The sequence below is a fragment of the Sebastes fasciatus genome, chromosome 11 (assembly GCF_043250625.1).
Source record: "Sebastes fasciatus isolate fSebFas1 chromosome 11, fSebFas1.pri, whole genome shotgun sequence".
In the NCBI taxonomy this organism is placed as follows: domain Eukaryota; kingdom Metazoa; phylum Chordata; class Actinopteri; order Perciformes; family Sebastidae; genus Sebastes; species Sebastes fasciatus.
In genome coordinates this window covers 27,058,871-27,083,378 of record NC_133805.1, presented here as the reverse complement: position 1 = coordinate 27,083,378, position 24,508 = coordinate 27,058,871, and the positions used below count along the sequence as shown (strand labels likewise).

At 39.6% G+C, this 24,508-nt stretch overlaps 1 protein-coding gene across 4 annotated transcripts in view; it reads left to right on the top strand.

Moving 5' to 3' along the window:
• ankrd12 (ankyrin repeat domain 12) overlaps positions 1-24,508 on the top strand; it is a 47,628-nt gene that overhangs the window by 2,416 nt on the left and 20,704 nt on the right. For all 4 annotated transcript variants that reach the window (XM_074651927.1, XM_074651926.1, XM_074651925.1 and 1 more), the window contains exon 2: positions 22,783-22,896. In XM_074651927.1, the coding sequence (XP_074508028.1) occupies positions 22,837-22,896 (60 nt within the window). In that variant the 5' untranslated portion in view covers positions 22,783-22,836. The remainder of the gene's footprint in view (positions 1-22,782; positions 22,897-24,508) is intronic.

Genomic DNA, 24,508 nt, shown 5'->3' with positions numbered 1-24,508 from the left:
TTGCATCAGTCTGTTTTATTGTTTAATTAGTCACCATGTGTTCTCACAGAGTTTTGCATAAGCTTGTTTTAAAAAGCTGTATGACAGGGTTGTCAAACAAAGTACCATGGAAGAGTTTAGCAGGTTTTCATTTCAGCTAAAACTAGAAGCTACACATAGTCATTTCACTCGTTATCATACCTTAAACCAGGGAGGAGGAACTAATCGATACTGTGGTGATGTACTTAGAGTTGAATGACAACCGGTGTACTTTCAGTCTTCCATGACACATCATTCAAGTTTTGGCATCAATAATCTAAAGCACAAGACTTACTACCTGTCAGATTTAGTCCTTGATGACCAGGAAAGGTCAATCACAGGTGCTGTAATTACAATGTGTTTTAGAAATAATCTTGTTAATTTGATATGTATGTATTGTTTCTGAAACTCAAACCACAATTAAGATATTTGAGGAGACCAAAGCTTCAAATTATGTAATGACCAGGGTCTGAAATCAAATCAATTTGAAATGTGGGTACATTTTACGTTTGGCAAGTAAATCTCGGAAGGCTATCTGCTATACTGGCGGGTGAATGTTTGTACCAAAATAGTTATGTAATAAAAAACTATGCTGAGAGTCTCAATTTGAGCCTTAAGTACATTTAATAGGAAATACTTCCGTAGAATTTTGAGATCAAGACTTCTTGAGTTGTATTCAGGCTTGAATTGATTAACCACTGATCAATATATTTAAATAATTTTGCTTCAAACGTTATTTTGTCTGCTAAAAATGTTCTTGACCGGTGGATTTTTTTCATCTACCAGTCCCCTAGGCCGGTGAGTCAAAACGTTAATTTCGGACACTGTTTATGACATAGTAATACATAATATATGTTAGGGTGAGAGTTCAGTGAATAATCCATTATTCACCTGTTCGCTAACAATTGATGTTTTAGTACTGCAATAAAAAATTTTTCTTGTCATAGCCCTGGCAGTAAAGAGACCACACACTGCTTTTTGTAAATGTGTCTTATTCTTCTCCTATTAGTATAATGGCGTATCAGGTGGAAGCATAGTGTCTATTACCAGGGTTGATGGTCTCCACAGCCAGTTTTAGTTAGTTTTATGTGGTGGGATTAGCAAGCTTTTTGTTAATGTTCCAGTGTAATCAGATTCTCCCACTTTACCAAACAAACAGGTTTTTTGGGCCGTTCTCAGTCCGTATTCTTTTAGTGTCCGTGATAAGTTTGTGCAAATATCTCAATATCCAAGCACAGTCCCAAAATAAAAAGGACATAAGAATGTATAAAGATCCTGCAAGTGTACTTGGCAGCTGAAAATGCATCAGATGGTGATTTGGCTGAGAATGAATGAGAAGTCCCACAGTGTTGTGTGAGAATAGGGTAAGGACAAGTGTTTTATATTTCAATACATCACCATAGAGTTCTTGCAATGTGTTATGGGTACTCTAGCATCAGTACCGCAGTACTTTTTTTGTTGCGTCATTGAAGCCGAGGTGTATCCCTTTACTTTCTGCAGTCTCTCTGAATGTTATGCTTTCTGACACTTCAATCTTCTGCCAGCTTATTGATGTTTGACATTGAAACAATGGCACGTTTATGTTGCCTTGTCTGTAGAAAAGGCTGTGTCTCTAAACCTCTATAAAAATCTCTGTTGAACTGAAAGCTCTTCAGAATGCAGTGAAAAATAGTATGGCATTCCGTTCTACTTAATTTAGCATTTATAGGGGTACATTTTACTCTAAAGTCCTGCTAATATTGTGGTACATCTTACACCTATGTATCTGTCACATTTTCTCTCACAGGTTTTATTATATTATATATTACATATTTGACACCGGTTAAACAAACTACAGTATCTGTTAGTGACTGATCAACTTCGCTCAACAGAAAAGGTACACTCCTGTTGCGAAATTTTTCCTTGTTGGTATTAACTATTTTAAATTAGGAATGGGGATTTCCAGAGGTCCCACGATACAATATTATCACAATACTTAAGTCATGATACAGCACATTCTGGTTACCGTATTAGTACCAGTTCTGCCATCTGTATGGCACATCCGCTGTGTTCTACGACAAATGGATGATACTACATGGCTGGTGTGTCACACTTAATGGATAAACCATTCTCTGACAAAGGTAGTATTTATTACACGACCAATGTAGTAAAACATATTGCTTAGCTATGGCACAGCCTTGAAATTGATCATTTTGAATACACAGCTCAGCTAGAACCCACATGGAGGCTGCTACCAAAACATTGAAGCCTTGTCCAGTTAATTTGGGTGGTTGCCACTGTCTGCCATTACTTTAACGCAAATTGCCTTTTATAGGTTGTACAGGGCTCAGCTTTAAAGCTAGAGTGAAGATACTGGCATCAAGTTAAACTAGAAAAAACCTAAGGAATCCATTGGTACAAACCATACTAGTTTGTCGAGAAGGAGGCTAAATAACACTCCAAACGTGCGCTAAATTTTGGTGAGGAAAAACTGTCATGGCTATTTTCAAAGGGGTCCCTTGACCTCTGACCTCAAGATATGTGAATGAAAATGGGTTCTACGGGTACCCACCAGTCACCCCCTTTACAGACATCCCCACTTTATGATAATCACATGCAGTTTTGGGCAAGTCATTGTCAAGTCAGCACACTTACACACTGACAGCTGTTGTTGCCTGTTGGGCTTGAGTTTACCATGTTATGATTTGAGCATGTTTTTTTATGCTAAATGCAAGACCTGTGAGGGTTTCTTAACAATGTTTGTCATTGTTTTGTGTTGTTAACTGATTTCCAATAATAAATATATACATACCTTTGCATAAAGCAAGCATATTTGTCCACTCCCATGTTGATAAGACAAATCTCTCTTTAAAATACATTTTGAACAGATAAAAGAATTTGATTAAATTGCAATTAACTATGGACAATCAAGTGATTAATCGCAATTGAATATTTTATTTGATTGACAGCCCTAATGTATCATATATCCATGTAAAAAGTCCTGTTAGCAAGGTTAATTGACCACTTCCAGCGCTGGATGCATTTATGCCGCCGTTGTACGACATGTTCCTTCATTAGTGACGCTTCACAAAGGAGATAACGGCGCACACTCTGACGTTACAAGCCAGAAACTCTGTTTGGGTGAGGACAAAAAGCCAAAAATGTATAGCAAACGCTAAGTTTACAAAAAAATACCCGTGTATGTGTGGACTAGGCCTCAGTATCCTGCATAACTTTATCATAATATTGTATTTTAATGTAATATTACAAAAAGAAGTGTCATGTGATGCTGCAACTACTGCAAAGCATTGCTTTCAAAGTATGTGCCTTTGACTGTCATGGACAACTGGCTAATGCCACCATTAAATCTCCATTTATACTACATTTTAAGGGTAAATGTAACAACAGTCAATAGCCAGATATTGGGTGACCTTGACTGCTGACTGGCAATTTCACAAGCAACAGTTTTTTTGTCTGAATTGGTGTTGGATATGTTAATTTCCTCTTCCTCATCATTTCTAGAAGGGTTCCCTTGACTGACTCATTTTGATCTTGTTTTTGCTGCTCCCCCAAAGCTTTTTCTTTCACTATTATCCATCTGTCTTTCCCTCAGACGTTACTCACAGTGCCTGTGTGCACAATTTGTCACATGGTGTCACAATCTTATCATTTGTTGCTGCAGCTTGGAGAGAAATTTGGAGCATTTGGTTTGATGGAAGGATCTCCCCACTCACGGGAATGCACTTTTAGTGTCTACATATACAAATGAGATTGCATAGCTACGTGATCAATATTGGGATTTTAATATACAGAAACCAGCCACTCGATCGTGACAAGATCTCCAGTAAAATATGATCCAGTGAAATTAAGAGTTTGTTTTTCTACGCGGATAGTTAGTTTTTAGGCAGCTAGTTAGACAGAGTAATTTTGAAAGCATTTTTTTTTGTGTTCTTGACATAATAGTATTTTTTACAGTATTCAAAATATTAGCTTAATTAATTGAAAACTGGATAAATTAAATAATAAATACTGATGGAAAATTGTTTGTTGCAGACCTGCTATGGTGCTAATCTGAAGAACTTCATGACATTCAGACAGGGAGTCGATTTGGTCAGTTTGAAGTACTATTTTCTTCGTCTATCTTGGCGACATTCAGCGCCAACATTCATCCTCTGATCTCACCGGGATGCATTGAGTGACAGGTCTGGATGCACAATAATCAGACTTTCTTCTAATTTCTGCCAGATCGTGAAATACAGATGAGGGGAGGGTCTGCAGTCACATCAGCTATACACATGCAGTCCAGGCAAATGTTCATACAAGCAGAGAGAGGGACAGAGTGTGAAAAAGCAATACAGCCCCAAGAGAGGCATAATGGACAGTTTGATGGGAAGTATATAACATTAACACAGCCATTACAGCTAGGGATGCTCCGATTGATCGGCTAAAATTCAGTAAAAATATGCGTTTTGGGAGATCGTTATTAAATACTTATTATTAAATACTCTCATGCATGCGGCTGAGAGCAACAAACATGTATGTGTGCAGTGTGGTCCCACCTCGTTCACTGGTCAGGAGCTGCACATATGGTTGCTTCATGGATTTATACAGACGGAGGACAGGACAGTCCTGCTTGGCTAAATAACAAAGCTAACAGCTAACGTTAACAGGGTTCCATTGAATTACATTATGACGCGTTCAAGCTCTATTCAGTAAAGTATTCGAGTATTGGGCGAAGGTAAATTATAGCATTATCATGATGTGTTCAAATGCGATCTTACAAGAAACTTGAATAAATACAGTTGTTTGAAGGAGATGTTTTCACAGCAATATAAAATAGAGGGAATTATGACCTGTTTAATGTCCTACTAGCTCTAAGCAGCTTACCATCCATAATTAAAACTACCAATGCTAAGTGTTTTATTTATCAAAGCAAATATTTAAATAAAAATATAGTCATTTATTTCCTAATCATTTGAATTGTGTGTTTTTATTAGGGACATGCATTCCAAGCAAAAATACTATTCAATAATCACTGGGAACTAGTCGATGATTTTTCGTAAATTGCTGCATACCCTAGCACCCTAGGAACTCTAAAATGACAAATTCGCTAAATAATTTTTGAACCCTTTCCAGATTTCCTGGCTTGGTAAACACTGGCTCAGAAAGGACCTACTGTATATGTAACTGGGGAAACCATACCATGGCTGCTCTAGCTTTTCCAGACAGACTTTAAGCCTCTTAGTTAGAGAATAGGGTATTGACCACGGTGCTATAAAGCAGGAACAATTATGTAAGGACATACAGTATTCCCTTGTGTTCTGCTTTAGGAGTTGTCTTTTTCATAGGGATGGATTTGTTTTTCAGTTTTCAGGATGGATAAGACATAACAGGCTTTGCCATTTTATTTATAATTTCTATTCATTTGCCTTTGTGTCCAGTATAACACTAGTTTGTCGCATACCTCAACAGAGTTTAGTAATCATGGTTTTTCCTGGCTCCAAATGGGCCTTTGGGGGGTGACTACGCACAACACTAAGCATGATCAGTCACACACATTTTTTAGCAATGATCCCTCCAATGTGGTTAGCAAACACTTGTGACAAAAATATGTAATGGTGGATGGATATTTTACAGTTTGAAAAACGTTATTGTCCAAAATGAAATCAGTGCACTTAAATAGTAAGCGTCACTGGGAATTAAATAATTATAAATAACTATAGATTTAGAAAATGTACAGTCATTAAAAGTCAGGTGCTCAGAAAAGAAGAGAGAAATGAAAAATTAACAACAATTTCTTGACCTCTTGCATCACTGGGAGCATGCGTCGTAGTTTGTTTACTTTGACCTCCGCAAGACGGCATTGGTTGCTCCTCCCGAACGCCGGTAGCGATTTTGCTCTGTAGATGTCGATTTAGCATTCGGGCAGAAGCGACCAGCGCGCAGCCGGCACAAGCACAACACACAGTGGGCCTGACTGACTGTACTGTCAAACTATAGCTGGCTAGCTACAGTACCTCGCTAACGCAGCAAACATGCTGGTTGAAGGGGCATGATTATATTATATATATATAATTTTGTTTTACTTTTGTATGGCACTTTTTAGGTTATGTTTTACTGGCGTCCGGTAGTCGCTTTCAGTCCAAAATGGTGGAGGCGTAGGTCTGCTGCTGGACGCTGATCTTGCAATGGAACGAAAAATTTACGTTCACTTCTTGGCAATATACGTTCTTTGGCTGTGATATGCACTCTGCCAGTGCGGAGTATTGTAGCGATTGGGGCGGCCCACATTTCCCATCATGCCTGCCTAGTCCGAATACTGGACTAGTTGAAAGTAGTAAAATGCAAGTGTTTCTTTTTGTTAGTGTTTGTAATGCGTTAGTATTTGTAATGTAATTTTTCTGTTCAGAACATGATGGCTTATGTTGGTAATGTTAATTTTTGCACTGGTTTATAGTTTTAACCATCAGTTAGTTGGCTGTTACATTTCTTAAACACATTCAGAGAAAATTTACTTCTTTTTACTTCTTTGGGGGAACCAAACATTTCTTTATGCAGGAAAAACCCAGGTAATTTAAGAAAAGGAAAATAAGAGGTGGCAGGGTAGGAAAATGCCCTTCACAATGAAGTAGAGGTGGTGGGGTATAAATTCAGATCAGTGCAATGGAAAAAAGTCTTTAGTAATCATTATTCTACCTGAAAAAGAAAGAAATGCTTATGAAATTACACAAATTAAAGTCAGTAATCGTGGACAAACAAATTTCCTCCAGCGTGGGCCTCAGCTCACTGAATATTTGGGCTCTTTTTCAAGTGAATCATGAGAGGAGTCATAATGACTCCTAAAGTTGGTGCCCTTTGTGCTTAAGACCTCTCATGAGAGGCTAGCTGGCTTTGAGATGTTTGGACTTCTATTGTGTCTTCTAGGTCTAATCCTTCTGCCATCTTGCTGCAATTCATCAGCAACACTGGCCTGTTACGAATTGTGGCTGTAATAAAGCTGTGAAAGTATTGGCCTTTAGCATAATATGAATGTAGTTCCTCTTTTTTGCTTTGAGTGATCACCCCAGGGCAGTATCTTCTGGGAAAGCCCCCAAAACTGTCAGAGTTTTTGTTTTACTCTTCTTCTTTTTCTTGTTGACGATTCCTTCTAACTTGGTTATGTTGAAGGTTTTGAAAGGTTGTAATAAATTTAAAAAATCCCACAACACAGAGAGCCAAAGGCAGAAATAATCTGTTTCCTCTATTCCAGACAGCTTAAAATTCTGCTCTGTATCACTTTTACTTCATGTTGTAGACAACATTTATTGTGTTGCAGTTCAAACGAGACTGATGATGTGAAGTGCCTCTAGCTCGGCATCTGCAGTTGGCTCCATCAGCCGAGTATCTGCCTCTCCGAGAGGCCCAGCAAGTGTGCGTTTGTGTGTAGAGACTGCTGATTACACAACATGTGCTAGCAGCTGAATGCGTGTAGAGCGTTGTTTTTGTTTGGGACGTTGAATGCAGTATCTCGGTGTGTAATGGCTGATGTTTCCTCGATAATTCGCCATGTGCTTTTAAGGACTGACAATTTGAGAGCCTGTGACCTTCCTGCAGGAGACACAGCGTGACGCTGCAGAACGGAAGGAAAAACTGGGTTGTAACATTACAATGTTCTAGGTTTTTGATTATTAATGAGCCCTTAAAGTTTCCTTTTATGAATGAGCAGTGAGAGAGATAAGTGTGTGCCTTGGCAGTTAGTGGGGAAAAAGACAATTTGATAATGAGCATGTGGTTGCATTCTTCATTGCTGTGCTGCTTTCACTTTACTGATGCCAAAGAAAGCGATCATATCCTGTTTACTCGGGCTGTTACAGTGACTATGCTTTCTGAGGGCCAAGGACCCTCCTGCTGCAAAATAGGTTAATGAGTATTTGGACGATTTCTGTGAATGTCATTGGATTTGTTGCATCCCACTTTCTGTGTAGAATTGAACATTTCTGACCTTTTGACTGGAATCTTTTTTTTTGGAAATGTTGTTAATCATTGCCAGTGGTATGGGTTACTAAAAACAGCACGGTCACATCTATGAATAGTTCATTTTCAAATCAGTTGCGTACATGATCAAGAAAGAAAGCAAGTTTAACTTGTTTTAAGAATACATTTTAGATTATTTGCTTTTAGACTCAGTGTTTTATCAGCTATTTCCAAGTGAAAATACAATGAATACTGTATACAGTAAGTTCCACCACTGCTCATTTTAGAAAGGCCACTGCAAAAAAACATGTTCTTTGTTAAGATTATCAAACGGACAATCAGTCATAGAGGTTTATTTCTGGCTGTTCCTGGCTTCCTTGTAGCTCTTCATTAATTTTTCTGGCTGCTGGCATTAGAGTTAGCAACAGGGCTACCGCTAGCAGCCTGGCTAATGTCCAAAGCAAGAAACAATTGTTAAAATCCTAACTTGAACTAGAAACCCAGATCTCAGTGCTATGATAAAGGCAGAGTAAAACACCCCAGTAAGCAGCTGCTGCTTCTGAATTCAGAGATGGCAGCGCTGGGTGTAACCTGTGTAACGGCAGCAACAGAAAGTTTGCTGATCCTGGGCCGCTCCTTGCCGGATCAGCAAACTTTTTGTAGGATGGACCCAGCGCTGCTGTTACGCCCGTAGCTGTTTTTTTTTGCACTGGCTGAATTCAAATTGCTACAGCCGCTAACTGAAGGTCAGTCTGTTTTGGTTGCGCAATGGTTGGCGCACTTCCTTTGTGCCGTCAATTGAGCCTTCGTTTTCCCGGGAGATCGTACCCGTAGGCAGACGGAATTGCATAGTGAAAGCGAGGCTTATAAGGGACCAATCTAAATGCAGATGGTGTCATTATTCTATAGCCACTACACTGTGCAGTCAACGTTCACTTCATAATGATAAGTTGAAGCAAAAAAGCTGTCTATTGCCACTTAAACCATTATTAAGAACAGAGTTAAAACATTTGACATTACAGTATTATCTTTTGTTCAGATGTTATTAATCCATATGTAGTAGTAGTAAGGCTAGGGAAATGTATTAATATGTATCACAGTTCATACACATGACAGTTTCAAAGTTTTTTTACCAACATTTAAACTTTAATAAACAAACATTAAGAGACTGAATAAATGAAACAGTGTTTAACGCGTTTGTTGATTGGGTTCATATTACTATTCAGTTTAGAGGAATGCAAATATTCTAGTTTCATTGAAAGTTTAATATGAAAAATATAATATAATGAAATCAGAACTCCTCAACATTAAACAGGCTCTAAAGTTCACACAGAAAGGAGTTGAAATGAACCGATATCTTGGATGTTGACAGATCTCAGCTAGATTTAAAATATTCTTAAACAGGAGTTTATGTTGTCAGTGCAGTGCAAAATGCAGCAGTTGAAAGAGAGACAACAGCTTAGGTGATGTTTGTATGATATTATTATTATTAACATGATGTTGAAATACCATTTAGCATCTTTATGCATCAGCTAATCTAGTTGTTGCATGACGTAGGAGTAGTTATTTCCCAATGGTCTTACTTTTCTCATGTCCAGATAAGAGCATTCCTCTTGTTTCTGGCCTGTTCTCCCTCCTGACAAAAAGGCATTGGAAAATATTCAAATCTAGATTTGGAACAACATTTAGTTAGAACAGAGTTAGCCTTAGTGGCTATGTTTACCTAACAATTCGGTATGACTCATGGCTGCAGCTGCGTCACAGTAAAAGCCCTCCAGTTCAATTAGTTACTAAGTCATGTATTATAATTGTTTTTACTTATTACAGTTTGATAGTGTTTTGGCCATATATTTAGACCAGGGTTGGTGGTATACTGAGATAGATTAGTGTTTGCTATTATCAGCCATCTCAGCAATACATAATCTAAATTACAATAAAATAGGAGGTTACTTGTGTATCTGAAATGGGGTTTATTGAGTCTCCATACACTTAGTGCACTTGAGTGTTAAATGTGAGCTGTGATATTCTATAATACCTGAGAGTCCAAATCAATATAGAGATATTGATATGACTGTGCTGGTTCTGATGCAGTGCTGACTATAGAAATACATCAACTCTAAAATGCTAGTGTGGCTGGAAATGACTGCTGCGAATGATTTGTTACCTCCGGGCAAGGGACTATTTCCTCTTTTCCTGTGCATTAAGACTGTAGTGTCAAACCGGACAAATTTAGAAGTGCAGCAAATATTTACCAAAGTAGAGCTCAAATGATCTGTTGATTAATCGATTCGTTAATTGACACACAATTATGTGGGAACAATTTCGATAGTTGATCGTCTTCTTTTTTTTAAGCAAAAGTGAAAAAAATCTGTTGTTCCAGCTTTTCAAATGTGAATGTTTGGTTCTTTAGTCATCTGGGATCATAAATTAGATGCATTTGACATTTAGACTTGGTTGGACAAAACAAGCAATTAGAAAACGTCACCTTTGTGAATGTCTTCGTGATCAGCTTTTTTTCTGGCATTTCATAGACAAATTTATTAATCTGTTGATCAAGAAAACAATCTGCAGATTAATTAATAAAGAAAATAATCATTAGTTGCAGCTCTATACCATTTCTTTTTTACAGTGGAAACTGCTTATAGTGATCACGGTTACAGTGATCAACCACTTATATGGATCAAAAACTTGGGACAGAATCATTCCTATACAAACGCTATTTAAATAATTTATTTAGTAATCCAGTAATCTATTTACAGTGTTCATTTTGGGTCTTTTCATACAACATATGGAAAAAACATTTTAAAACTATGTTAGACTAACGCCCCTCAACCGGCTCTGCGGCACACATGCAGACCGGCGCCTGTCTCCCTCCATGCCACTACCGGGTGAGAGAGCAACGAGTCCCGGGAAAGGGGCAACGTTCATCTGCATGCACGCTTGCGCTGCAGAGTCGGCCAGAACGGAAACGCCTCACCCGTGGTGAGGGAAAAGGCACAAGAAGCGAGCCAGTAAATAGCGAAGCGTCCGCCTCATTACTTTGTATTTATGTAATAAATATACAAATGTCAATTAGATAGCACTTATAGTGATCAATTTGACCTGAACAGACGTGATCACTATAAGCGGTTTCCACTGTATTTAACTAAATGGTCTAAGCTATAGAAATACAGCCCATATTATTTCTTGCTGAGCTTGGCTGGTATTTACCAGTTAAAAATGGAATTTCCTTCCTCTTGTTTTCTTCCCTGGTAGTGAGCATACACTCTTTTATTGGCAAATGATCTTTTTGGTCAGTGTACCATTGTGCAACAAGAACACGGGGAGAAGTTCAACCCGTGTGTTGACATTTTTATTATTAATGTGCACAATAAAGTAGTAGAAGTCAACCTGCTGACTGTGCTCTGTAGAGAGTGTAACTTGTTTATCTGCATTATCTTAAAGCCCAGTGGTGAATGCACTGAAATGAAACTGCTACTAATCTTCATGCTGCATGACTGCTGATCAAAGACTTTGTTTGCTCAGTAGTCAGTGTATTCCTTCCAGTCTAAAGACGGAGATGCTGTGTCAACCTTTACACGCCGGCCTCGCCGAGGGGTACTCTGGCACTGCAAAGCTGTGGTTTTTGCACAGCTCTGGCAGCCATGTGTCGCGCCTGCGATCGGATCGACATTTCATCAAACCTAATAGGATGTGGCAGGTGTAGATGGATTCATGTCTTGAATGTCATGATGAAAACTGACAACACTTCCCTCCATGGGTTAATTTTTCAGACCGAGGCCTGCTAGTTGCTGATATTGAACCCGGCAGATTGGGTATACCGTGAGGTTGTGACACCTTAGAGATGTGTTTTGTTGTATAGTCATGTGGGTGGCTTCAGTGACAAAGATGACAAAGCATCGTATTAATTCGCTAGCTGCAAAAGATATGAAATCACTTTTTTGAGTTAATACATCGCATTTTATTGGTGCTTGTGTTCTTCTCAGTCCATGAGTTGAAAAGTGACCAGTTTTTTAATCCGCCCTCCAGTGTATTTTAGCATTTCTATGATATTTCATATATTTTGAATCATTTCCTAATTGATTAACCAAATTGTTTTGCCAAATAACTTAATTTTGTGTTGAAAGTTAGAAAAGGAAGGTTGATGCTAAAATGGGTATATGACGTATGACTATAGTAGAAGCTGCAAGTCATACATCATCCTCCAAACTTACACAGGCGCACTCATGCTTTCTAGTTAGCTAGTTAGGTGTAGTTAGCTAGCCCAACTTGTTGCATTAGCTAACTGAGGGTTTTCATTTAATTAGTTTGTGTGTTTATTTTCACCATGGCATTTGTGTGTGCCGAGAACGGGTGCAATCAACGCAATGGATTAGTCCACATGAAATTTCACCGGCAGAATTATCACAACACACTCTCTCACTCGCTCTCGTCTTTACCGTCTCCTCCTGCTGGAGATAAATTAACGGAAAGCAGCAGATGCCGTTTTGGAGATTTGCCTGCTTCTAACAGGTCCGGACAACGGGGAGCACATAAATTTCAGCTCAAGAGAAAGGTCTCGTTAGAGAAATAAACGAATCACAGTACAGCCCGGAGCGGTGTCGGTGCTGGGAGCTGAGGCGAGAGCGGTCGGTGTTAGCACCCCCAAAACTGCATTTCAAACGCCATGTCTATCCGTCCCCCGGTGCGCTGTGGCCGGCGTGCGGCAGTGCGGCTCCTCAGTGCAGCAGCAGCCAGGCGGCCACCTCGACAGGAGGAGACGGTAAAGAAGAGAGAGAGCGAGAGAGAGTCGGCATGTTGCGCTAGTTCTTGTCTCATTTTTGGTCTGGTAGACAGTAAATTTAACTAAACTGGGTTGAAAAACGATGCAATCTGGTTGTCATGGTAATGAATTACGCCTGACTATTAACCACATCCCCACGCTCTACATGAGAAAGAACATTTACCAAAAAACAGGAGGTTAAACTGGCTGGAGGGGGGGCTTTAAGAAATTAGGCTTTTTGTTTACATAACACAAATAGAATGAAATAAGCACGTCATTTATGAATTGGTTTCTCCATTTCTACTGTTGATTTTCTGCTGTTGATATCGAAGTTTACTTGGAAGTTGAACAGCAACAGTTCTCCAGTGTTTGGTCCAGTCATGTGAGCTTGACGTGGTGTTGGAAATAAGACCCACGCCTAGGTCCTAACCTTTGCTCTAATCCCTCCCGCGTTCCCCCTCCCCTCCGTTTTAACCCATAATCGTCAGTAAAGGCTTCATTGTTCTTGTCTGCTGCTTGGGTATCTGATCATTAACCTACATTCAGAGCGGCGGTGGAAGGCTTCTTAAGACTCTCGGACCAATTTTTATGGGCGTGTTTCAGTGGGCTGAGCCTTATTCTCCTGCCAGTAAAGTTAACCCTATTTACGCCTCTCGCGTACAAACAGTAGGCTATTTTATGAGGCGTTTCATTTGTGTGCGAGCCATGCCCTGAGCCTCTCCCTTGTAAATTTAGGGCTATTCCTGTTTTCATGGAAGCTTTTAAGTGATGGCTAAGGCTGTGAAACAGTTCAGCACTCAATCTTACATAAGAATACACATTTAGGACACATAAAGTATGTTATGTCTGGGCCTTACAACAGCTTAATGCTTGGATTATTGTGAATTAAGCCAGAAAATTGGGTGTCTGGAAAGTATTTTTTTTCCAAACTAACATGATTTGTCCTTAGTTAAATTGAAGAATATGCTTGATGTATGGCAGATCAGGCAGAAAATTAGCCATTTGGTCCACTTGTGCGACAGCATGTTCTCATCAAAATGACCATTTTGACAGTTTTACCAGGTGGTTTAATTTTGACCACCAAATGCCATCTGTACGGGTGGCTGGTGTCTTGATAACATTGATCAGCTTCTGTGAAATTTTGGCAGCAGTTGTCTTGTCTGTTCATACATTTACTCACCATTATTGGCAATGGTAGCCCATGCTTTTCCCATGTGGGGGAGGTTGAACCAGAGCTCTCCACCTCTTACCAGGAACACGGCTGGCTCATTTATGCAACCAAACAACCACTGGAACGAAGGCCAGACACTGTGGTTGGAGGAGGCGTGTTTCGTCTGTCTGGGGTTAGGGTAGTGAAAGGTGAACAGACGCCTTGAGGCATCCAGTGTCACTTGCTGTTTGTTTGTCCATGTCGAAATCAGTTCAGATGACCCAGTGATGGGAAGAGGAGTGCTGCACTCATTCTGTGCATGCAATCTTTAAAATGTTTTGAATTTGGTAGGTGGTTAAGGCAGAAGGATTGCATGACTGCAAATAAAACAAATAGATGAGGCTTATGTGTGTTTATTTTTGTTGTATATTTTAATAGTAATTTTCAGGTTTGTCATATTGTGCATTTTATTATGGGCATTTTACTCGGGTACTCTGGTCTATACTATGTAGAGCTGCACCGATTAATTGAGTAGTTGATAATTCATTAATCGGTTTGAGTAATTTTTTAAGAAAAAAAAGGCAAAATTCTCTGATTCCAGCTTCTTAAATATGAATATTTTCTGGTTTCTTTACTCTATGACAGTAAACTGAATATCTTTGAGTTGTGGACAAAGCAAGACATTTAAGGACATCATCTTTGGCTTTGGGAAACACTGATTTTCCACCATTTTCTGAAATTTTATAGACCAAACAACTAATCGATTAATCAAGAAAATAACCAACAGATTAATCGACAATGAAAATAATATTTAGATGCAGCCCTGATGCCATGTACAGTGTAACAAGCACAGCAACAACTGGCCTGGTTAGTGACAGGGTTTGTTGCTGGAAATAACTCATATTTCCACCAGTAATTAATCCAGTATTCTTTTATTAAATAAATCTTTTGCTCCATTAAATATTAAATACATAAATAAAAGCACCACAAGTTACCATATCTTTTAATTTATTGTTTTAAAATTGCTTATTTAATCTCACAGCCACAAACCTCATGTTCAGTTTATAAAGACATTAAGAACAAACAGATTTTACATGATAAATAAATTGAATGAATAAGTCATCATTAAAAAAATGGAATTGATACATTTTCCATGATTTTAACAATAATTTGGATTACTGACATGTTGATGAATAGGATTATCTTCTTATTTTGTGGAAAATAATTGGACTGGACATTTCTAGGGCACATAACAGATTTGGCGTACACAGTGCGAGGTATTTATACATTGCAGGCACATAAATTGGTCCAAACATGTATGCTGTTAGTCGCTGTGTGTGTGATCATGTTGAAGATGGCTGGCTCTTTGCGTGGTATTGTTGCCTCCTCTGCCCCTCTCCCGTAGTGTCAGTAATGGGGCCTTTGCGCCTGGCTTTGTCCTGCTACTCATTAGGTAGTCGGAGGAGGAGGCGGAGGAGACGAAGGCTGCAAGTGGATGCGCAGCTGAGAGAGACCTCCCCCATCATTTAGCCTGACGGCATACAGGACCACAACCACGTGACCGGGTGTTTACTGTCGCAGCAGGCATAGTGCGTCTCCTTGAATACGTTGCAGGATTTGCCTCCTTTTGTAGGAAAACCTGATTCTAGATTTAACGTAGATTTCAAATATTCTTGCTAATAATCCACTTTGTTTTTATTTCTACTGGTCTATAACATTTTATACACAGTGATGAATTCAGAGCTTGCTTTCTTGTAGGTTCCTTTGTGTGCGCAGTCGTACGTGCAGCCACATGGGAGACCAGGAGAAAATCACATGCATTTTCCACATGGTGTGTGTGAGAGCTGCTCACAGCAGGCAGTACTCTGGAAGCTGTAGTGGAGTAATGTTGCTGCTGCTGCTGCTGCTAGTTCTTGTGGTGGTGGCGTACTCTGCGCTCTGTGTGTCAGGCTCCGTGCTATTCTTAGCCCCCTTCCCTCCCTGTCCCATCATGCAGTCTGTGGATCAGGTTACCGTACTGTGTGTGCTCTTCATCTATCCCAGCTACACCACCACCCACCCCCAACTACACAAACCCCCAAACCGCTACACTCACGCAAGAACACGCACTGAAGCAGCCGCTCTGCTGTCAGGGCCAACATGCTCCAGCACTACAGGGAAATGGTTGTTATTGTTGTTAGTCAGGAACCAGTGGAGTTAAAGTGCAGGAGCACCAGGTTATAAATAAATACAGAGACATCTGCTTCTCAGAGGGACCAGCAGTGCAGCCAGTACACTTAACTTGGGATTTTACTGACTTAGTACAGTCAGTGCAGGTGGATATTTATAATTTAAAAAATTCAGACCCATATTTTTTATTATAAGTGGTTGTCATGTCCAGGCTTAAAGAGGATAATTTAGAAACTGTGTTATATTTTTAAGTCTCATAATCTGAAAAGTATATTGACCTCCAGCCCTGATGGCCACCATGTTTTGGCCATCCACTCAAACTGTTACAGTAATGTGGCTACATGGCAAACAGAGCCTGGCATGTGGTTTCAGTGACCTGGACAGAAGGATAGTATGTTTTAGAGCTACAACGTTTAGTTTATTATTGAGGGCTGCAAACTAATGATTAATTTTTCTATCAATTTTAATCTCATTTTCTCAATTATGCTGTTATTGTTTGGTCTCTAAATTACCCATCACGTTTTCACATTTTAATGTGACATCATTGAAATTAGCGATGCAACAATGCGACTTTTTCAGTCCTGATAGCGATACCTGGGCTTTGGGTACCGACCGATACCAAGTACCAATCCGATACCAGTGTATGAGCTGTATGCCTCACTGTGTGGAAGTGACTGGGATCATTCTTTTATGTGTAAGGCAATATCAGGTTTGACTTAAACATTGCTTTCTTAACTTTGTAAAACAAAATGCAACAAATAAATACATAGATATACATTTAGTGAATTGTTATTTATCATTAAAATAAATTCACCAATAACTTGGCAAAAGAATCTTCAAAATTAACATGAATTACAATTCAGGAATAAACTTTTTTAATTCAGCAACAAATTGGTCAAAACTTTCAAATTCCAGTATATAATGTTTATATAGTATACAAACATAGAACTGAATTTAATAAAACGGCCCCATTGTGACCGATATCCAATTCAGCCCAAGAAACCCCCCAAAGATATTAAATTAACTATCGCATAAGAGAAAGAAAAGCAGAAAATCCTCACAGAAACTGGAACAAAGGAAATTGGGTTATTTGTGCTTGAAAAATTACTTTTGTGAATAAGCGAATATTGAAATAGTTGCCGATTTAATTTTCTGTAAATCGATGAATCTATTGACTAATTGTGTCAGGTCTACTATTAATCGATTGGTCAAATGACAGAAAATTAATCAGCAACTATTTTAGATATTTAATGTTTTATATTCTCTGGTCACAGCATCTCCAATGTAGGCATTTGTTGCTTTTCCCTGTTTTTATTCCATCATAAACTGAATATCTTTGTTTTTTTGGGATGTTCTGAAGACATTTGGAGACATCACCGTGGGCTCTGGAAAAACATAACGGACATTTTTCACAATTCTTTCCACATTCACATTTTTTTCTTTTAGTTGAGAAAATAATTAGCAGATGAATCAATAATGAAAATAATCAGTTGCAGCCCTATTATTATATTCTGTTTTGTCTCTTCAGTGTCTTGTCCTTGACTGCTGAATTATTTACCACATCGCTGATGTTGAGACGAAGGCAACCAGCCATCCAGAGTGTCTCTGGTGTCACATCTCGTCTGTTGTACATCTCTCATCCTTTTACGGTCGTGATTTTTGCACAAATTTGCAGTTTGATAGTCTGCTTCATTGAGTGGGTTAGATAAATGTTGCTATCACTGTTTTTAACTGTATGGGATCCAATGTCAAACTAATCTTAGTCTCTGTGAGCTGTAGTAGTCATGAAGGCAGGGTTTGATGTAGACTTGAAACAGCCCAAGGTTAATGGCAGAGCTTGCAGGGGCTTATTCAGCCCTGAGCTGCTCATGAAATGGCAGTGAATGAGAATGCCAAACTGGCGAGTGCCCAAATACCTCTGTAATTATAGTCACACCCTCCTCGCCTCGTCTCTGGGTCAGATTGGAGTCCTGTCAGCGTTTGTTTTCTGGTCTGGTCCCGGGCTGTCCATACCGCTTTAATACCCCCCTTACACCAGCCTCTTTACACCAACGTGTTCACTGTGGGCCGCTCAATTCTCCCTTTCAGTCGCCTGAATGACGGTGCTGCTGCATACCGGCTATCTGCTGACTAATGATGGACCTCTCACTGGCCTCAGCTGAGCAGCAGGGCTGCGTGTTGGAAAAACGATACCTGTCAACACTGTGTTATTACTTAGGATCAGCAAAGGTTGTAAAGGTATTTGAAGAAACATAAATGTTGGATTCCTTCTGAGAAGTCAAAGCTTCTGAGAACCAGTAAAACTGCTATCTGGAAAGGCTAAGGACACGTGTAACTGTTAAAATATGCCCAGCTGTTGAATCATTTTAATAGTGTTGTAGTATTTAAATATCAAAAGCTTGATGATTAAGTGCATATTCGGTCACACAAAATAACTAGAGATGCACCGTTTGCAATTTTCTTGGCCGATTCTGATCTTTTAAAAGTCTGACCTGCCAATTTTCTTTCTTAGAGCTATAATTGACAGCATACACAAACATTTTGTAACTTTTCTTTAATGAAAAATTGAAATTCAATTGTATGTTCATAAGAAAACATTGACTATTAAGTAGAGTTGCAACGATTAATCGATCAGTTGTCTACTATTAAATTAATCAGCAACTATTTTGATAATCGGTTTGAGTAATTTTTTTAAGAAGAGAAAGTCAAAACTCTCTGAATCCAGCTTCTTAAATGTGAATATTTTCTGGTTTCTTTACTCCTCTATGACAGTAAACTGACTATCTTTGAGTTGTGGACAAAACAAGACATTTAAGGACATCATCTTGGGCTTTGGGAAACACTGATAGACATTTTCCATCATTTTCTAACATTTGATAGACCAAATAACTAATTGATTAATCAAGAAAATAATCAACAGATTAATCAATGAAAAACAATGAAAATAATCTTTATTTGCCGCCCTACTATTAAATAACATACATTTTCTCTAAAACTGCACCAAGTTATAGAACCTTCTCTCTCAAACAAATCTCAAAATAAAAGTGCTCCAGGTTACTGGACAAATAAAATCAGACTGAGAATTAATTGCTGTTTATCCCACTTTATCGAACATGTTTCACAAGAAAACAGGTGCAACATATCTATACAACAACACACCCTAATGTCACTCACTCATCTTCAACAGGGGACCCCAAACTTTCGTTTCCCGGGCCACATTAACCCTAATGTCATTCACATCAAAACTTCCACACCGACGAAAAGCTGTCAGTGTGCTGACTTGACTATGACTTGCCCCAAACTGCATGTGATTATCATAAAGTGGGCATGTCTGTAAAGGGGAGACTCGTGGGTACCCATAGAACCCATTTTCATTCACATATCTTGAGGTCAGAGGTCAAGGGACCTCTTTGAAAATGGCCATGACTGTTTTTCCTAGCCAAAATTTTGTGTAAGTTTGAAGCGTTATTTAGCCTTCTTCACAACAAGCTAGTATGACATGGTGGTACCAATGGATTCCTTAGGTTTTCTAGTTTCATATCATATTGAGAAATTAGTGCCGTTTAAAAGGATTTGCGTGAACACGTTGTTATCGCGTTAACGTTGACAGCCCTACTTTATACATTACAACAATCACAAGGAAGTTAAATTGAGACTTGACAGTACACACATTTAAAATTTTCACCCGCAAAACAGGTTTCTCTGTTAACACCTTTTATCTTGAAGTGCTTTAGCTGCTTAAACTTGTAAGACTTGTGGCTTTCACATAAATCCTCGATACACCACATAGTTGTCCCTCACGTGAAGGCGACGTGCATGAAATGCCAGAACGTGCTTGTTATCTTGATGACATCTCTTAATTGAAGGCCTGCGGTCTGTTATGATCCATTTAGCTACAGCAACAGTATGCTTTTGATTTTGTTTCATACTTGGATATGGATTGATTGTACGGTCACGGCAGTGTAGTGTGTCGCTGTTGACTGCTGTTTTTAGGACTGGCATGTTTGATTATCAAGTCATAAGCTCTATATTTTAGTCCAGTAACTGCTTGCAACAGTACTTCTGCCCTTTTGAGTCTTTCTGTCTTAGTTGGAATTGAAAAGCAACCACTTACGTTTATGTTTGTTCCATTTCGAAAATACTTTGTTTACATCTTACATTGGTTAGCAAACCCATTGCTAATCTTACATGTACTGCACATAAAGTAGTGTGGTGTGTAGGTTAGCCTCACAGGATTATTGCTTTCCAGTCCCTGTTGTAGCCACAGAGACCCAAATGACAGGATGGCTGCCTATGTAGATATAAACAGTAGATGATCACTGGCTGTTTCTGGAAACCTGGCTAGGTAAAATGGGTTGGAGATTGATGCGTTTTTAAAGAATATAGCAAGTTTGATGGTTCCAGCTTCTTAAATGTGGGAATTTGCTGCTTTCCTTTGTCTTAAATTATATGAAATTGAATGACTTATATCCGTGTGTTGGAATGATTGGATGAGATGAAGATGAAAAATGAGAAGCTTTCCCCACTTCCGTTTCTCTTCTTGTGCACTGATTCGCTTAAGATGAGCCACTCAGAGTGATTTCTCTCACCGACGGGCGCCACCTCCGATTCAACATGCTGAATCGTCCGGAAAAAACTCAGACACCGGCAGACTAGAGCGGACAGTGTGGGACACACCACAAAAACTAGGCCGGCGGCCGCTCACTGACAGCCCCAAACTGTCTGATGGCCAACCATCGGCTTGGAAGCTGGAACCAGTGAAAGAAAAAGAAGAGCGAAGGATCAATTAATTACTTCAATTATTTAATCAAAACAGCACTTAGCCCTGATAGAGGAAACTCTCTACTGATTGGAAGAAATCCCCTGAAGTGTTTGGAAAATGTGTACTTTTTTTAGCAATGGGGATCACCCCCAGTAGAAATCCTGTTTGCTGTGTGAATAATTGTAATACTAAAAATGTAAATGGGGCTGTCCCATTCACTTTGGAGGCTGCTTCACAACATATCAGTGGCTCTCAGGTGTCTAATAATATACAGGTTACTGTGTGCGGTACTTTCATTAGGCTCAAGAAATGCTATTTCTGTCAAATCAGATGCTGTTTGTGAGAGTGTGTAAAAAAAGAAGCGGGGAAAGTTCATTGGAAGTACACGAGAAAGGGGATCTTGTGACTGAAAACTCTTCATGTGACAAGATAACTGACACATTCCATCGTCGGCTTCATGCGCATGTTCAGCTGAGTGTTACACTTTCTCCAGTCACTGCAGGCGCCCACAGTGCCCCCATTGACTCTGCTGCGTGTGTTACTACGCTGACACAAACCACATCAGAGAGAAGCTTGGTTACACTGATGAGTAGACCATAGTGACAACAAGCGGGGGGGGCGTTTCCTCTCAGAAGCTTAAGAGTCCCTAAAGCTGTGATTCATGCTGCCTTGTGTAGTTGTTTCCTGCCTGTTTTTCAGGGTCTGTCTTAAGAAGTGGAATGGAAATTTCAATAAAAATCCCTGATTACTGATCCACTCAACGTACATCCTGAGACACAGCTGACGTACATTTTGTAGCAGCGCCGTTTCATGCGCTGCCACTCCGCTCCTCTCTGGGGTTAAGTGATTTTTCTGTACTTGGCTCTTGTTTCCTCTGTGATGCAGACGTTTGCTGAAAGCTGAGTCTCTAAACACACTCTGAGAAGAATTTAATTGTACCTGTAGTTAAACATGCCTCTTGTTCTTGCCAGCGTCACTGCCTGTGTTCAAAGTAGGGCTGCCCCCTCTTGGTTGATTAGTCGACTAATCGGTCGTTTTGGTCTTAGTCGACTACGATTTCTTTAGTCGATAAGTCAGGTTTTTTTATTCTTTTTTTTAAGCTGAATGACAAGAAACTTATGAGCACATTTCTGGTAAACATAAGATTTAAAGTGCTGCTTTTGGGTGATTCTTTGTGGAGATCTGTCGATTAAATCAACTAATTGATTAGTCGTAATGTTAAGGCCCTGACACACCTTTCAGGGTATCGGTGAGCGTCTGTCGGACTAGTTTTTGCGGTGTGTCCCGCACCGTTGGCTCTAGTCTGCCCGTGTCGGAGGCTTTTTAGCAGATTCAGCATGTTGAATCGGCAACGGAGCTGGTCGGTGAGAGAAATCACTCAGATTGGCTGTTCAGCTTAAGCGAATCAGTGCACAAGAAGAGAAACGGAAGTGAGGAAAGCAAGCCAACGAGCAAAATCAAGAGGGCAAACACAGAGGGCTCATTTTCATCTCATCTGATCATTACAATACACGATTTCACTTTTTGAATGACAAATACAGACGAGCGCCACCTGCTGGTATGGAGAGTTATTTCATCTCACGCAGGCGCAGAACGTACGTGGTAGTTGGCCGTTGGCTGTAGTGTTTGTGGTGTGTTCGAGTGCAACTTTTAGGCCAAGACGATGGTTAAGTGAGGCAACGCGACAGTCGGCCTTCGTCAGTGCTAGTTCTCTGATGTCGGTTTGATGTGTCTGGGCCTTTAGTCGTCTAAGAATTTCTTTGGTCGAGGACAGCCCTAGAAATAAGTCATTCAGCATGAAAAAAGCATAAATAACGAATAATGGACTACAGAAATCTTAGTTAAATAAGTCTAAAACGGATGATTAGTAGACTAATCAACTAGGAGGGGAGGCCTCGTCTAAAGAAACACTACGGCCGGTCATCCACCCAGATCGTGATGTTATATAATGTTGAAATCCTTCTCATAGCTGTTGTTTTCTGTCTCCAGGTGCATGATGAACCTACTGTGCTGTAGCTGTCGCAGCTAGTCAGGTGCCGCACCATGGCCAAACCTGGGAGCGACAAAGATGGAGCCATGGTGGATAAGCAGGCGGGGAAGAAGGTATGAGAGCACAGACACAGAATAGCACTAAAGACAACACTTGAGCAGGAGCATGAAGTGTACTACATTTATTTTTGTGTTTTCACTTTGCCCTCCTTCCACGTTAAATTAATATAATCAATGTTTACTGTATAGAGCTCCATGGAATTTTGGCTTATTTTTCTTTTAATTCTGATCTAAACTGTACAGATATGTAGCGCAACATGAGATCCCAGGTCAAGGCTCAAAATTCATTCTTGATCTTGACACCAGCAGTTGACAAAATAATCTTACCTCACAGTTTATTTTAGTAGATGGAGATCATATCACATGATCTTCATCATTTGTCATGGAATTCACCCTTCGCTAAGCCCCTCCCCACTTCATTACTGTTGCTAGGCCTGTCAAGCTTTCACACCCAGCATCTCAGTATGGCAGTCTTAATGATATCAGTGAGAGATATTCCAAAGGAAATAATGGTCTCATTCTGTAATATCAGACAGAAGAAGACAGAAAGGCCTACAATATTGAGAGCTACATTCACCGTATAGGCTAATTTGTTGGCGCAGTATTGTGAATGAAGAGGCCATTAAAATTAATCAACAACAATGTTCCTGCACAGCAGGGTAAATCAATATATTGTTTTTTCAAGCGAAGTTATGACTCCCTATAGCTTTCATTACCTAATATAAAACTAAATTATCTAATATAAAACTAAATTATCCCACTTTTCCATTTGTTTAAAGCACACCAGGATATTGCTCACACATGTGTGCTTGATCCATACGCTGCATCACACAAATTTAATAATTAATATTCAACCTTCAACTTTGTTTGCTAATGTGCTAAGCCAGCTAACATTATTAGCGTCTTACCGTGGAGCAAACGAAGGAGTTTTTGTTGATCTTCATGGATTCAGATGAGAGTGAGGTCTTTTAATCTATACCGCTCTGTTTAATCCATATCCGACATCTCTCCAAAAGTGAATCCTCCTCTAAACTTTGAGGATATCGGCTGTCGGTCTTGCAGGTTCCATACACACTGCTGAAAGCTTGACAGATCTCCTGAGCCTAGTTATGGTTGCTAACATAGGATTGGACAGTGGCCGTTATAGGTAAGGGCTTAGGGAAGGGTTAATTGTAGATGTTAAGATTTCCAATTTTCTGACCACTTCAGAGACGTCTTCTTGTCCATGCTGGGGTAAAAATGGAGGTTCAAGTTCATTCTTGAGCTTGGAAACAGCAATTGACAAAAAACAATCTCACCTCAAGGTTCATTTAGAAGATGTTCTGGATCCCCATCCGTCATCTTAACCCTTGGCTTGTGTTTGAGTATGAGTACGATTTGTCATTATTTACCTGACACAGTGGCTATAACTTTAGCAGTTTGGCTTAGTCACTGTTAGCATGGAGGGCTACGAAATGCAAAAATGGTAAAGCAGATTGACTTTTTTTTACCAAGTTTCCTCTGTTTAGTCAGAACTACCCTCAGATAGTTTGCACCTGGTCACCTCTTGATTCATCATGGTGAAGTTTTCCTACCCAGACTTGTAAACACACTCATTATCCACTCGCTGTAACACTTGTAGATGAGTTTTAGATGCACACATCTGGGTGCTGGCAGGGAGCACATC